At 34.7% G+C, this 13771-nt stretch overlaps 2 protein-coding genes and 1 long non-coding RNA gene across 3 annotated transcripts; 1 reads left to right on the top strand and 2 right to left on the bottom strand.

The window, feature by feature from the left end:
* Positions 1-483: 483 nt before the first annotated feature.
* On the bottom strand, positions 484-2063 carry LOC108820562 (3-oxo-Delta(4,5)-steroid 5-beta-reductase). Its single transcript, XM_018593522.2, has 2 exons — positions 1903-2063; positions 484-1816 (listed from the first exon to the last, which is right to left on the bottom strand). The coding sequence occupies exons 1-2, from the start codon at positions 1939-1941 to the stop codon at positions 683-685; spliced, it is 1173 nt and encodes a 390-aa protein (XP_018449024.2). The 5' UTR covers positions 1942-2063; the 3' UTR covers positions 484-682.
* Positions 2064-2969: 906 nt separating this feature from the next.
* Positions 2970-4744, top strand: LOC108820565 (uncharacterized). The gene is made up of 5 exons (XR_008938084.1): positions 2970-3103; positions 3184-3272; positions 3350-3476; positions 3569-3686; positions 4492-4744. It is a non-coding gene; the product is annotated as an uncharacterized LOC108820565 (long non-coding RNA).
* A 6887-nt stretch (positions 4745-11631) lies between these two features.
* LOC108821140 (protein SMALL AUXIN UP-REGULATED RNA 9) lies at positions 11632-12475 on the bottom strand. The gene has a single exon (XM_018594191.2). It carries the CDS (start codon positions 12369-12371, stop codon positions 12054-12056), a length of 318 nt encoding a protein of 105 aa, XP_018449693.1. The 5' UTR covers positions 12372-12475; the 3' UTR covers positions 11632-12053.
* Between the last annotated feature and the right edge of the window lie 1296 nt (positions 12476-13771).

Genomic DNA, 13771 nt, shown 5'->3' with positions numbered 1-13771 from the left:
TAGAATCTAAAGCCTGTCTATTAAAGGCCATTTTCAGGAAAAGAAAATTCTTTTAATGCAAATGGAGAAGGGATTTAAGCTTTTCATTTGGTCTTTTTGGGCTGGAGGAGTTGCAGCAGTGTGTGTGTTGGTTTATGTGGGTAGATAATGCTAAGACATATGAATCAAGCAAAGGAACTTATATCCTCCTAGTAACAGCAATCTAATGGCTAAACCTGGTTGCAGTTAAACCAGAAATAAGCAAGTTCTCTTACTTTCAAGTTGGAAAAGAGAAGATTTGAGATCGTTCCAAGTGAACGCTTATCACAGCCAGTGTTGTGTACTCTCTCTAACCAGCTTGCCATGTTATGATTTGGAGGCAGCGAACATTTTTTTTCACTATGCGCTAATAGACACCACTACTGGAACCATAGCGAGCAAATCACTCTGGTTCCAAGACAGAGGATCTGGTGTTTCCCATTAGACCTTAATGTTCTTGCAACATTGTCCAATACTTTTTTTATTACAACTTTGTAATAGTAGAATTTCAAAAGGGTAACAAAGAGTTTACAAGACTAGAGCAGGAATTTAAAAAAAAAAACAAAACAGACAACAAAGAACAGAGATTTAGAGAGAAACATAAACATGAAACGAAGAAGAAACACGAGAAACATCCAAGTTGTATGTTTGTGTAGAAGATGAATCAAGGCACAATCTTGAAAGCCTTGTACTTGTCGATCCAAGAGATAAAAGAGTTGTTGGAGTTCCTGAAACCAAGAAAGCCATACTCTTTGCTCTTGTTCATACTATCAATCATACCATCAAAACTAAGCACAAGATCAGCAAACCACCACAGACCAACCTCATCAAGCTTCTTCTCCTGCAGCTGATTCTCCTTCACCATCTCCTCCCACACTCTCTCTTTCCCTTTCATCATCTCCACCAACCCCACATTCTTCCCTTCTTCGAACCCATACTCCTCGATCCCAAACTGCTCAGCGAGTATCTTCCACAGGTGCTTCCACTTGAAAACATCGGCGTTGCTGCAGTTAAACGCCTCGTTCTTGGCGTAAGGATCAACAGCAGCCCAAATCTGCTGCTCAGCGACCAGATCAGCGTCTGACCCTGTCGTGAAACCTTCCCACGCCTCCTTTCTTCCTGGGAAAACCAACTTAGACCCTTCGTGCTTGCAGATGGCTGCGTAGACGCAGAGAGTCCCCACAATGTTCATCAAGCTATAAGGAGAGAATCCAAAGATGAGATTGGGTCTATGCACAGACCAAGTCACACTCTCTCTCGTCTTAATCTCTTCAGACAGAACATCCTCAAGAGTGTAGTAAAAGTTCTCGATCTGCAACCTCGGCATGTCCTCCGTGAAAGGCGGCTCGTGACGTTGAACATCTTTACCAAGACTATCGAAAGGGCCAAGGTAATGCTTCGTCCCCGTCTGGAGACAAACGTGCCGGAGATTCGGCGCGTTGGGAACAACCGCGCGGAGGACGTTACGGAGCATAGAGCCGTTAACCTTACAGTTGTCCACCTCCGAGGAGCGGTTGGCCCACGTGACGTAGAAGACGTGCGTGACGTCTCTCAGAGGTGAAAGCTTGGATCTCGCGTCTTCTTCGTCGGAGACATCGCACTGGATGTAATCGATGGGATGATCGGCGTTCCAGGTGGGACGAGGACGGCGAGCGACGCCGTAGACTTTCCACGGACCTCCCGGAGTGTCGGAGAGAGGAAGGATCTCCGCTAGGCTGTTCCCGACGATGCCCGTGACGCCGATGATGAGTGCGACGCTCTCGTAGGTTTGTGTCGGCTCATCTTCGTCGTACTTTTTCTGCAGAAAGATGAGATTTTTTTTTAATTAGATTAGTGAGTTATGTAAGGAGGAGATGATGAAGATCGGAGTTTGAATTTTTTTACCTTGGCAGCTCCGATGGCGCCTGCCCACCACCAACTCATTTTTCTTGATCGGATCGGTGATAAGAGAAGAAAGAGAGACAAAGAAGGTAAGGGATGAACTTTGTAGACTCGACGGAACCGTGTGTGGTTTGTCTTTTAGCCTTTTATTTTGTATATAAAAAGTATATATTATAAAAGTTTATATCTTGCAAAAACGTGAATTTGCCGACCAAAGTTGGCCAACTAATACTGTAATAAAATCGGTTCATATTATTGTATTTAATTTTATTTTTCTTTGAACAAATATTATTGTATTTAATTAGATTAAAGATTCTGTTACCAAACTCAATTATTGCAGAACTACAGTCTGGCTATGGATTTTGCTAGCTACTGTAAAATCATATTAGCAATCATAGAGAAGAGAAGCTTGAACAGGTTCAAAACCCACGTCATACAACTTAAAAAGGATTCGGACAATGAGTAACCAAACATTCGTGCAAAATACTCAAATCTCCATCGACTGTTTCACTCATATGGTAAAAGTTATATATAATACTCCAATGTGATGGTCCAAAGTGTGCAAGCCATACAATAGGAATTTTCAACCGCCATGATGCAACTTGGTTCTCAGTTTCACCTTTAAGCTTGAGGAATGGAGGTTCCTAGAAACAGAGCTGAGCTGTCGTAAAGAACAACTTCATGTCCTCTTGTCTCTCGAGCACTTAATTGTCGCTGACCAAACAGTGATAAGAATATCCCAGCAGTTCAATCTTATGCCCAAACTGAACAATAATATCAAAGCAGCCAAACATAACCGTGAGAAGCAGAAGAAGAATCATTATCCTTGGAAGCCCGACGTCATTAAACCCCAACATCCAATAGTTCCTTTTCACGTGTAATACGAAACAACTAGAGCCGCCCGATCGTCCAACAAGGATCCACGTGTATAACCGTCGACTTAGAATATCCAAGTCGTCCATCCACGTCAAGTTTCAAAATCTTTTTCCAATACGAAACGTCCACGTGGCTTTCTCACAAAAACTAAACCGTTGGATCTGCTACGCTAAAAAATAACAGGAGCGCAAAGTGTATGCAATTACAGTGTTCCAAGCTGAGGTTTGAGTTCCAAGCTGAGGTTTCTCGGCTTATGGACATTATCATCAACTCTCTCTACAGTAACAAGGACATTTTCTTGAGAGAGTTGATCTCCAATGCTTCTGATGTAAGTAAACCTGCGTGGTTTTTTCTTTTAATAGCTTGTTTGAATTATTGGGAGCTGATTAGTGTCTGTTTTTTTGTAAGATTTTCAAGCTTTGGATAAGATTAGGTTACTTGCACTCACTGATAAAGACGTTTTGGGTGAGGGTGACACTGCTAAGCTTGAGATCCAGGTTGGTAGATGGAATGTAGTTTGTACTTTGGGGTTTGAGAGGTCTTTTAAGTTCTCTAACAACGTGATGATCTGCAGATTAGGCTAGACAAAGCCAAGAAAATACTTTCTATTCGGGACAGGGGAATTGGGATGACTAAGGAAGATCTAATTAAAGAATCTTAGGGATGAAGCTGGCGAGTACCTAGAGGAGAGTAAACTCAAGGTGAGTAAGTAAATTAATAAGTGTGAAAGTAAGTCTCTCTGTTTATTGTTTCATCGTGGTTGCTTCTGATCATCATCGCTGTCTACTACTAGGATCTGGTGAAGAGATATTCTGAATTCATTAACTTCCCTATCCACCTCTGGGCTAGCAAAGAGGTTGAAACTGAGGTCCCAGTTGAGGAAGATGAATCAGCTGAAGAGGAGGAAACTGGTGAGTTATATTGAAACACTGTGATTATAACTTCGTTTAAAAAACCTGATAGAACCGTATTTTATAAACTACGGATTACTGAATATTGTAAAGAATAAAAATGATAAAATTATATCAAAGAGTAAGAAAAAAGATGATACAACTGCAGAGGCAAGATATTATCTCTTTCCTTAACTCAAAATACGTCCCGTAGTGCGACGGTTCGATGACGTAATGAGTCCCAGGATACAACTGCAAACAATCTTCTGAATTTGCGTCACTCTATCAGAAGCCTGGCGAAACTAGTTTTGTGTTATACTCTCAGACACAAGAAATAAAAAAATAAGAGACATCACTACTCAACATGGGAGAATTATTTTTACTATACTTTGTTTGTATGTAAATCTCTATCAAATGAGTTAACACAAGTGCTCCTTTTATACAGAAAAATGAAGGCACGTTATGTCATTATGGAGTCAACCAAACGTACTAATTAAGTGTCATAATGAAATTTGAATTCCATAATTCATGACTCTTGTACGTTTTTTCTTTTCAAGTCATAAAGATGTTTTGACCAAATCAAAAACCATCAATATACTTTTGGGTTTACATTTTTATATTTAAACAAATATAAAAGATAACATGAATATGATTTAAACCATAAGTTATTAGACATAAGTCTATCTAACATATTTAAATCCAAATTCAAACCCAATATCTAATGTGTACATTTAAGTCATATATTTTATTATTCTATTTCTCATTCAAATGAACTCTATTTTTGACATATGAATACACTAATTCATAGTGTTTGTCAAACAATCAGTTATCCGGCGAACGTCTTCGCCCGGAAAAATTACCGAAAATAGTCTAAAACCATTTCGTCAAAAACGAGTTCTAACAATCCCCCACATGAATAGAAATGCTTCTTCTAGACACTAGACGACTCGACAAACTTGACTTCCTAGACAAGACTCGACAAGACTCAACAAGACTCAACTAAGGACTTTTGAGAGTACAAACGAGAAATTCACTGCATGATGAGTTGGTAGCAATTTTTCAGCCTTGAACCAGTCATTGTTAATAGCTATCGGATTTACTCGGCCAGGAGGTGGCCATGATGTCTTGAACCTCCCGGGCTTTGGTGTAAACCTAGACAATAGCCAAAACACAGTTTCATTCTCTCACAAAACCAATTTCTCTATTGTGTTCATTTTGGCCGTGAACATTCCTGGTAATCATGAGTGAACTTTAGAGAATATAACCATTTTATTCTCCTAGAAACGGCCCCATTTCACACCCACAAGGTGATTTGCCATTAGTTTTGTTTAGAGGAGTATCATGTACTACTCCATTCATATCTCAAAACAATTGGCACAAATCATTAAAAGCAAATGCTTATCCTCTATTCCTTACATGTAGCACTGTTTAATCATCCTAGGAACTGGGTATAGACCGAAGTCATACAGTGCTTTGGGCAGATTTAGTTTGACTTAGTTGTCTCCTTGAACCTATTTCTTGGGATCTCCAATCTGATAAGTAGAGTTACCGCCAAACCTCATCTTAGTTCATAGGCTAAACCCATTCCTCTTGATGATATTACAATTTGATCTCATGACACACCTTTAATAACAGGATCCTAGGTTGTCATCACATTGAACATAATCTATTGAAATTAGTCGAGATCAATTGTCTAATGATTTTTGTCATCTTTTTTTTTTCCAAAATACAAACAACCATTATATATAAAACTCAGTGTATAACACTAGTTTTTTTTTAATCATATTTTGATAACTATCACAAAGTTCATTTGGCCTCTTGCCAATGACTTTATTTGGTAAGCAAAGCTTCCCCCACATTTCTTAAGATAGCTCAAAACCATGCATATTTACATTTAACATCTCTTAAGAGTTTAGAAAGTTAATCTACCACTCTTTTAGATTTAAATGAATAATAAAAACAATTTCAAATTGTTACAATTTTCTTTAGAATGTAATTCATTCTCGGAAAATCACATTTTGAATACAACTATTTTCATAGTTCTCTCAAGTTGATTTAGAAATCCAACTTGTATATATTTTGCTTTTTTTTTCAAAATATATTTTTGCTTTATAGCAAATATACATATCAATACATGATATTTTTGTACCATCAAAACCACAATTTTCTATGATTATTCTCAACCATATTGACTTTAGAAACTACAATACACATGTTAGTTTCAGTCATATTGATCTGAAAATTTTCATTGGTTTTGCATGATCAACCTTTTTAAAAGATGCATTTAAGCATTAACGAAATACAAATGTTTTGATCAATATCAACAAACATTTTATTTCTTATGGCAAATGATTTATATGTGGCAGACCTCTCTCAAACTTAATTTGAGGCGTCGACTCACAAAATCTATTTCCATCCATACAACTTGATCTCAAAAGATCAAAAATGTTGTTTATAAATATGTTTTCACCATATTTTTTAAACTTGACTCCTTTTTGTTTTCTCATGGTCATCCATGTGCTTAATAATTAAATTAAGTTACACCATAAAGAGAAAATCTGTCACAATGAAACAAAAAAACGTTAGGCATTCTTGATAATTAAATCAAATAAATTTGTCTTTAACCAAGTCAAAGCATTAACATGCACTATGACTAAAAATGTTTTATTCTAGTCACATTTTTGACTAATATTAAAAAAATGATTGTAACCACTGGATCCATCAATTAATGATTTTAATCCCCATAGAAATCATCAACAAAAATAATCTGATGGAATGAACAGATTCTTTATCACCATGAAATCTCCAATTCCTGTTTTCATGACAAAACACTTCACAAAATAATCAGTTTTGTTAGTATAATAATACAAACAAAAAATCTACAGAATTAAGATTGCAGGAAGATTATTGTGAAATAATCCTATAGATCTGACACTAGTTTTTAAACATAGTCAAATATTCAAGCTTAGAAGCTTTCCAAGTCAAAGCAACCATTAACCAAGTAAAAAAAAACGTTTACCAAACGTTACAAAATCTATATTAGTTTTATGAAAGCTAAAAGACAATGAATCCTGCAATTCACAAGCAAGCATAAAAAATGCAGAAAATGATTTATAATGAAAATTTCCACAAATCCTGCAAAACAAATAATGTAAGCGAGAATAACGAGATACTTCAAGCAGCACAGAAAAATATATTAAATCATGGACGATGACAATCTGATGGAAAAAAAAAATTGATCTCCATCAATATATTTCTTCAATTCAGATTCCATTCCGGCATTTTTAATCTGTCCTTACAAAAAAATACTTTTTACAATAATCAGTCCGGTTAGTGCAAAGCAATAAACGGATATTTTGAGTTAAGACTGATAGAACCGTATTTTATAAACTACGGATTACTGAATATTGTAAAGAATAAAAATGATAAAATTATATCAAAGAGTAAGAAAAAAGATGATACAACTGCAGAGGCAAGATATTATCTCTTTCCTTAACTCAAAATATGTCCCGTAGTGCGACGGTTCGATGACGTAATGAGTCCCAGGATACAACTGCAAACAATCTTCTGAATTTGCGTCACTCTATCAGAAGCCTGGCGAAACTAGTTTTGTGTTATACTCTCAGACACAAGAAATAAAAAAATAAGAGACATCACTACTCAACATGGGAGAATTATTTTTACTATACTTTGTTTGTATGTAAATCTCTATCAAATGAGTTAACACAAGTGCTCCTTTTATACAGAAAAATGAAGGCACGTTATGTCATTATGGAGTCAACCAAACGTACTAATTAAGTGTCATAATGAAATTTGAATTCCATAATTCATGACTCTTGTACGTTTTTTCTTTTCAAGTCATAAAGATGTTTTGACCAAATCAAAAACCATCAATATACTTTTGGGTTTACATTTTTATATTTAAACAAATATAAAAGATAACATGAATATGATTTAAACCATAAGTTATTAGACATAAGTCTATCTAACATATTTAAATTCAAATTCAAACCCAATATCTAATGTGTACATTTAAGTCATATATTTTATTACTCCATTTCTCATTCAAATGAACTCTATTTTTGACATATGAATACACTAATTCATAGTGTTTGTCAAACAATCAGTTATCCGGCGAACGTCTTCGCCCGGAAAAATTACCGAAAATAGTCTAAAACTATTTCGTCAAAAACGAGTTCCAACAAAACCAACTCTACCGAGGAAGAGAAGGAAGAAGATGCCGAAGAGGAAGACAGTGAGAAAAAACAGAAAACCAAGAAGGTGAAAGAAACAGTTAATGAATGATGTTAAGGCTATATGGCTGAGAAGTCCAAAGGAGGTGACGGAGGAAGAGTACACTAAGTTCTACCACTCTCTCGCAAAGGTGAAAATAATGCGTGAACAAATTATACTTGTTGCACACTGTAGGTGTAAGACTCAAAAGTCATGGAGCTGAAGGAAGCGACCCAGAGGTAAACCAAACATTAAGACCTATTCATTTTCTTTCTGTCTATTGGTTTAAATCAGTTTTGACTGAGACAAAAGTTCTCTCAGGATCAGAGTGTGAAAGAAACAGCACAGCTCATCTACCAGAAAGGCTTTGATCGAGAGTGGATTCATACTCAACGACCCAAAAGACTTTGCGGGTCGTATATACAACTCCGTCAAGAGCAGCCTGAAGATGAGCCCTGATGCAGTTGCCGAAGAGGAAGTGGAGGCAGAGGAAACAGAGACCAGTGAGGAGGCTACTGAGACGAAATCAGATGACGTGGCTGGTGGTCTGAACATTGAAGCCGAACCCGTTGAGCAAGAGACACCAACCAAGGACGAACTATAGTAGATTTCACTTCTGATGTTTTTTTTCTTCCCTAAGTTAAAAGCAGAAACATCATTCTACTCTATTGGTACATCAAAGATTAGTTTTTACTAATTAAAATGGTTTTTGATGGATTATGTAAAAGCAGCATAACGTGTGGATTCTAGAGATAAGCGAATCCAAACTTTTGTTTATTCGGTTTGGATGGATAATACATTGATCAACACATGTTTATCATAAGTACATTTCACTCTGCTCACTTTCATCAATGCATTTTCTCTTTGCTCATGAACCAACCATAGTATCTGAACAAGTTTCAGCAATTCCTATCAACAAACAATGAGATACAAACACAACAACTTCAAAACTTTGGCTGGAGTAATCTGTGGCAAAGGGCTTTGGCTATGTATGAAGTTCTTGGTTTCATATGATCAGCTGAACAGAGAAGGAGAGGACCAAGAACCAAGAGTTAGTTTTTGTCTTTTGTACATAAAATCTCAATGCATAGAAAGCATCATGATGAAGATAACAGTCTCTGATAAATATGTATATTTGTCAACAAATGATAAACGCGTGGTGTAAAATTCGTTAAATGGCAAAACTCTATTGGGACTTTTAAAATTTTAGATCTTTTACAGACTTTTTTGAGTTTACCGTTACAAAAAAAAAAGAGACTTTTTTGAGTTTTTCTTTTATTAATATGGTATACTTGGGAGCTGAGATGATAACGAAGAGAAGAGCCTGAAAACTTAAATAAAATTTAAGACATTCTGTCGATTAAATCAAACTGCAAAACATTGAAATTAACTCTCTCTCTTTTTAACAAAACATAAAAAAAGTAACTATATAAAAAAATGTAAATATAAATGTCAACAATCTCATAAATAGTGTAAATGACATCTAGATGCTTTGCGTTGGATCCATTTCTTTCTTAATATGAATGCGAAATCAATGAAATTACTTTACCGGAGATGTAAACCAAGTTTTTTAGAGCATTGATATATATTGCATATGTATTTCCAACAATTTTTTATACGTATAAGTATAATATTTCAGACAAAATAAACAAAAGTAGTAACGTTAATAAGTCCATGCAACATAAAAACAGTTATGTAACTATCCAATTGGATCTTTTTAAAAACTAAGAAACAACAAGTTTGAAAAAGGACAGAAAACAGATCAAACAGATAATGCTCATCAATGTCGAGCAGACTGAGAGTATGGGTAAGACAGAGTTTGTATCGACAAATGCTTTTCCTCTTCCTCTTTAGTGATTTTTTTTTTGAACACATCCTCTTTAGTTATTAAAAAAATCCTTTTATTCTAAAAAACCATTCATTTATTTGGTTTTGTGTTCTTCTTAATATGATATTGGAATCTAGTTGTGTCGTCTAATTCAAAACCAGAATACGTATATGATAACTGTGTGCGCTCATTGGATTACATTGAAGAGGGAAGAGAAGTGTCAAGATAGAAGAGACATTGTGGCTTACATGTTCTGCCTTTCAAACACACCCGCACATTGTCCACTTGTTTCAACAAAATATCTTAATAAAATAATTAACATAACAAATAATATCGAATATTTTTTCAAAAAAAACAACAAATAATATCGAATAAAATATAGCAATAATTAGATATGTATAATAATGATAAGTGTTAGATATATTTAGATATATGTATAGTATGTGACAGTTCTAATTACAATAAACTATGGAAATAAATGAGTACACTAATACAAAATATATACTGACTCTCCAGCATACAATTGATGTAAACATGCATATACTTATCAAGCTAATCTTCATATTTTTTACAGTATACATTTTGCAAAGAGAGCAATAGTACTTAGTCTATTGGAAGTCTATTGGATATCTTATGGGTTATTTTATATAATATTTCAGCAAAAATTATAAAACTTAAAAAAGCGGTCCCTCTCAAGTAGAGATTTATGACATATGTCCACAGACGATCTTGACAGAATTTACCTACGATAGAAAACATATACTATTCATCATGTTGATTGAATGATGATATATACTAACCAACCCGAATTGAATGATAATAAAAGCAGAATTTATTTCTCTTTTAACTGCCCAATAATGCGTATGCGCCACTTGTTGACAAATCTTGAAGGCGGGCTTACGAATTAGGAATATATTTATGAGTTTTATGATTGCAAATAAAAAAAGAGACAAATATAACATATGATAAGTCATGCTCAAACGGTCAAACCCCATTGAGCTTTGCGATTGTTCATTAAGAAACCCCAAAATAAAAACCAAACCCAAAACTGTATCTAAACCGGTCCGCATGAATACTTCAGTTTATAGTCAATATATATTACAAATTTACAATTAAAAAAAACAAAACATACATAAGAAAGTTGTAGGAGATGGAAGGCCTATCAAATAAGAGATTTGGTTCACTTAATAAGCTCGGCTCGGTTTTATCAGCTCGACATTCACACTCGGCTTCGAGGCTCTGCTTTACTTGGCACCATGAGTTCGATGCATAAGCTCGGTTTGACACCCTTGGCGTCCACGAGTTCTCTCAGTCTATAAAGCGTTACCTTTTTTATCAATAAATGTTTTCGAATAACTCACTGTCGAGTTTTTTTTTTCGATACCGAATTTGACCAAATTCAGATTCAATAAAAGTCTTGTTTCTCATTTAGAAGAAAATCATGGATTAGTGTTTCAAAAAAAAAAGAGCAAGAGTTTGTTGATGATGGTTCGATTAGTGATCATGGATTAAAATTTAATTTATACTCTGGCTTCGTAGATACTGAGTTGTGGAACCGATCATTTACGCTTTGCCTGGTATAAACAAGATTGGAACCACAGATGGTAACTCGTTAATGTTTGGCCACTTATGGTCGATACACAGTGGAAACAATTGTCTGAGACAAGATCATCAGTAAGAAAAGGATGAAAAGATTTTCGGAGTGCTTTTTTCTTTGTGTGTGTGTTTATTTTAATATTTTCACATAGAATATAAAGAAAACAAATAATACCAGTTGTTATAATAGTTTTAAATGCTTGAATACAGACATAAAAAGTAACTCCTTAATTAATAATACTTTCTACTAGATTTTGTAGCAATCATTTTTTGTAACTTAACGGATGAAAAACTAACAAGTCTACGATAAACAAGAAAAATAAATTTTATTTTTTCATAATTAATACCAAAAAAAAACTAGCTATTCCTCTCAAGAACCAACGGTCAACAACACACGTTGACTTAAGGGAAAAGTCGCCCACCAAACTAATATACAAAATATTCAAAACAAATATACATGACCCCAAAAAACATTCATAAGAAGGAAAAATACATCCAAGAGAGTGGTTATATAAAAACTGTTAGATATATTAATAAAGCCACAAATCTCGAGTCGATGCTTCACCCGACGCAATGCCCGCCATTTGATTCTGTCTTCTTAGCATAGAAAAGAACCTAAATAATATATTTATGTATTTCTTATTCTTGTTTCTTGATAATTAATAAGTTTAATGTATTGGTCTTCCGAGTCTAGAGTGTGGAAATGTATCAGTCTCTTTCTAGACTGAGTTCTATCCGAACATGGAGATGAGTGATTGAAAGACAACTTCATCACAAGGGATAGTGAGACCCATGTCATGCTCGAACCCAAACTCTTCCTCGGCTAGTTGGAGGAGTGACTGAAACTCAGGATGAGCTAGCCATGATACTGGGACCACGTAGCGACTACGTTGCTGACCAACGTAGACCGGGAAGTGACCCTTTGGCACGTCGTTGAAGTAGCAATTACCTTGATTCTTCTTTCCAAGACTTGAACATCTCTTCAAGATCTTCTTTAGAGACGCCGCTTGAGACGCTGCTGCCACTTTGTTCGACTTCTTTATCGCCATGATTTTGAGCTTATTGAAACCTAACTTGTCTAGAGAGAGAAAGGAGAGAAGAGAGAGTTTGGTATCTTTGAAGAAAGGTGTGGATGTGAAGGTGGTGGGTGGGTATGAAGGGGTATATAAGGGCACAATAAGAGAGAGAAACTTGAAGAGATTACTAAATTTATAAGAAAAATCTTATATGTGTAGATATTTTTTTCCTTTTTACATAGGTTTTTTAGGTTTACTTATGACTTTGAGAAGATTTGTGACTAGGTTACATGTATTATATACATAATAACGACTAATTCATGCAGAAACACATGAACTGTTTCCCTTGGTGATCAATCATATTCATATCAACGCACACCCAAACCCGCGTAAATTAACCTGTATAATCCGCGTAAAATATAAATCTAAAAATCTCATCAAACTTAAAATACTTTTTTGGTCCACTATATGATTAAAACTCATTTAAATTCAAATACTTTTATGGCAAAAACAAAAGTCAAACATTTTTAATATATTTTGATAAAAAAATATTTTAATATATTTTTACTCACTCTAGTTTTTGATATTATTATTTTGTTTTTCTTACAAGTTCAAGTATATGGCCAATAGTAACCAATACTAATTTTCTTTTTCCATCAATGGATAATTGAACTGAGGAATAATTCTCCAAATCTTTCCTACACCAATATATCAATTTAACAAATAAAAGCATAAAATGATTTTTTAATTTGTGTAACTTTTTGAAAACATATATATCATGAGGGATGTAGAAAACAAGAGAAAGATTAAAAAAATAACCATAAGATATATAGAAGGGGAAATGTAAAAGAATGCATACAAAAATAAATTTGAAATTCTTGTAATAAGGTAGGGACTATAACAGCGCCCTACATTGTCTCACTGTTGTATATTTTTTTCTAGACACAACGCCAAATTTTAATACAAGTGGTACCGGTTTCCTCTTCACTCAATAGACACTCTTCTTCAGATTTTGTCTCTACTGAATCTTCCAAGTTTATTACAACTAATATGTACATATATAAATAATATACCCGTTTTGTCATAAATTGATTCCGTTGGAAGGGATTACGGATGAAGTATACGTGAGGTGTGAACCGAAGTACGTACATGCAAAATCACATGTCTTTTCCTACAAATAGAGTGGCCAACACTTTAATGCCGATTATTTTTCATTTCTTTTTATTTATGTACAAATTGATATGAAATAATAAATCACACAAAATAATTGTAGTTCGGTGGTTTTATATTTTCTTAGTTGAAGTTGATAACCAATTTCGATTAAGAACATATTGGTTATTGCTAGCTTTAAAAAAAAAACATATTGGTTATTGCAGGTTCATATGACATGTTGAAATGTCGGTCATCCAATTTTTTTTTTGTCCCAATTGGAA

Source organism: Raphanus sativus, chromosome 8 (genome assembly GCF_000801105.2).
Source record: "Raphanus sativus cultivar WK10039 chromosome 8, ASM80110v3, whole genome shotgun sequence".
NCBI lineage: Eukaryota > Viridiplantae > Streptophyta > Magnoliopsida > Brassicales > Brassicaceae > Raphanus > Raphanus sativus.
Note: the sequence above shows the minus strand (reverse complement) of the source record. Positions and strands in the feature narration are given on the sequence as shown.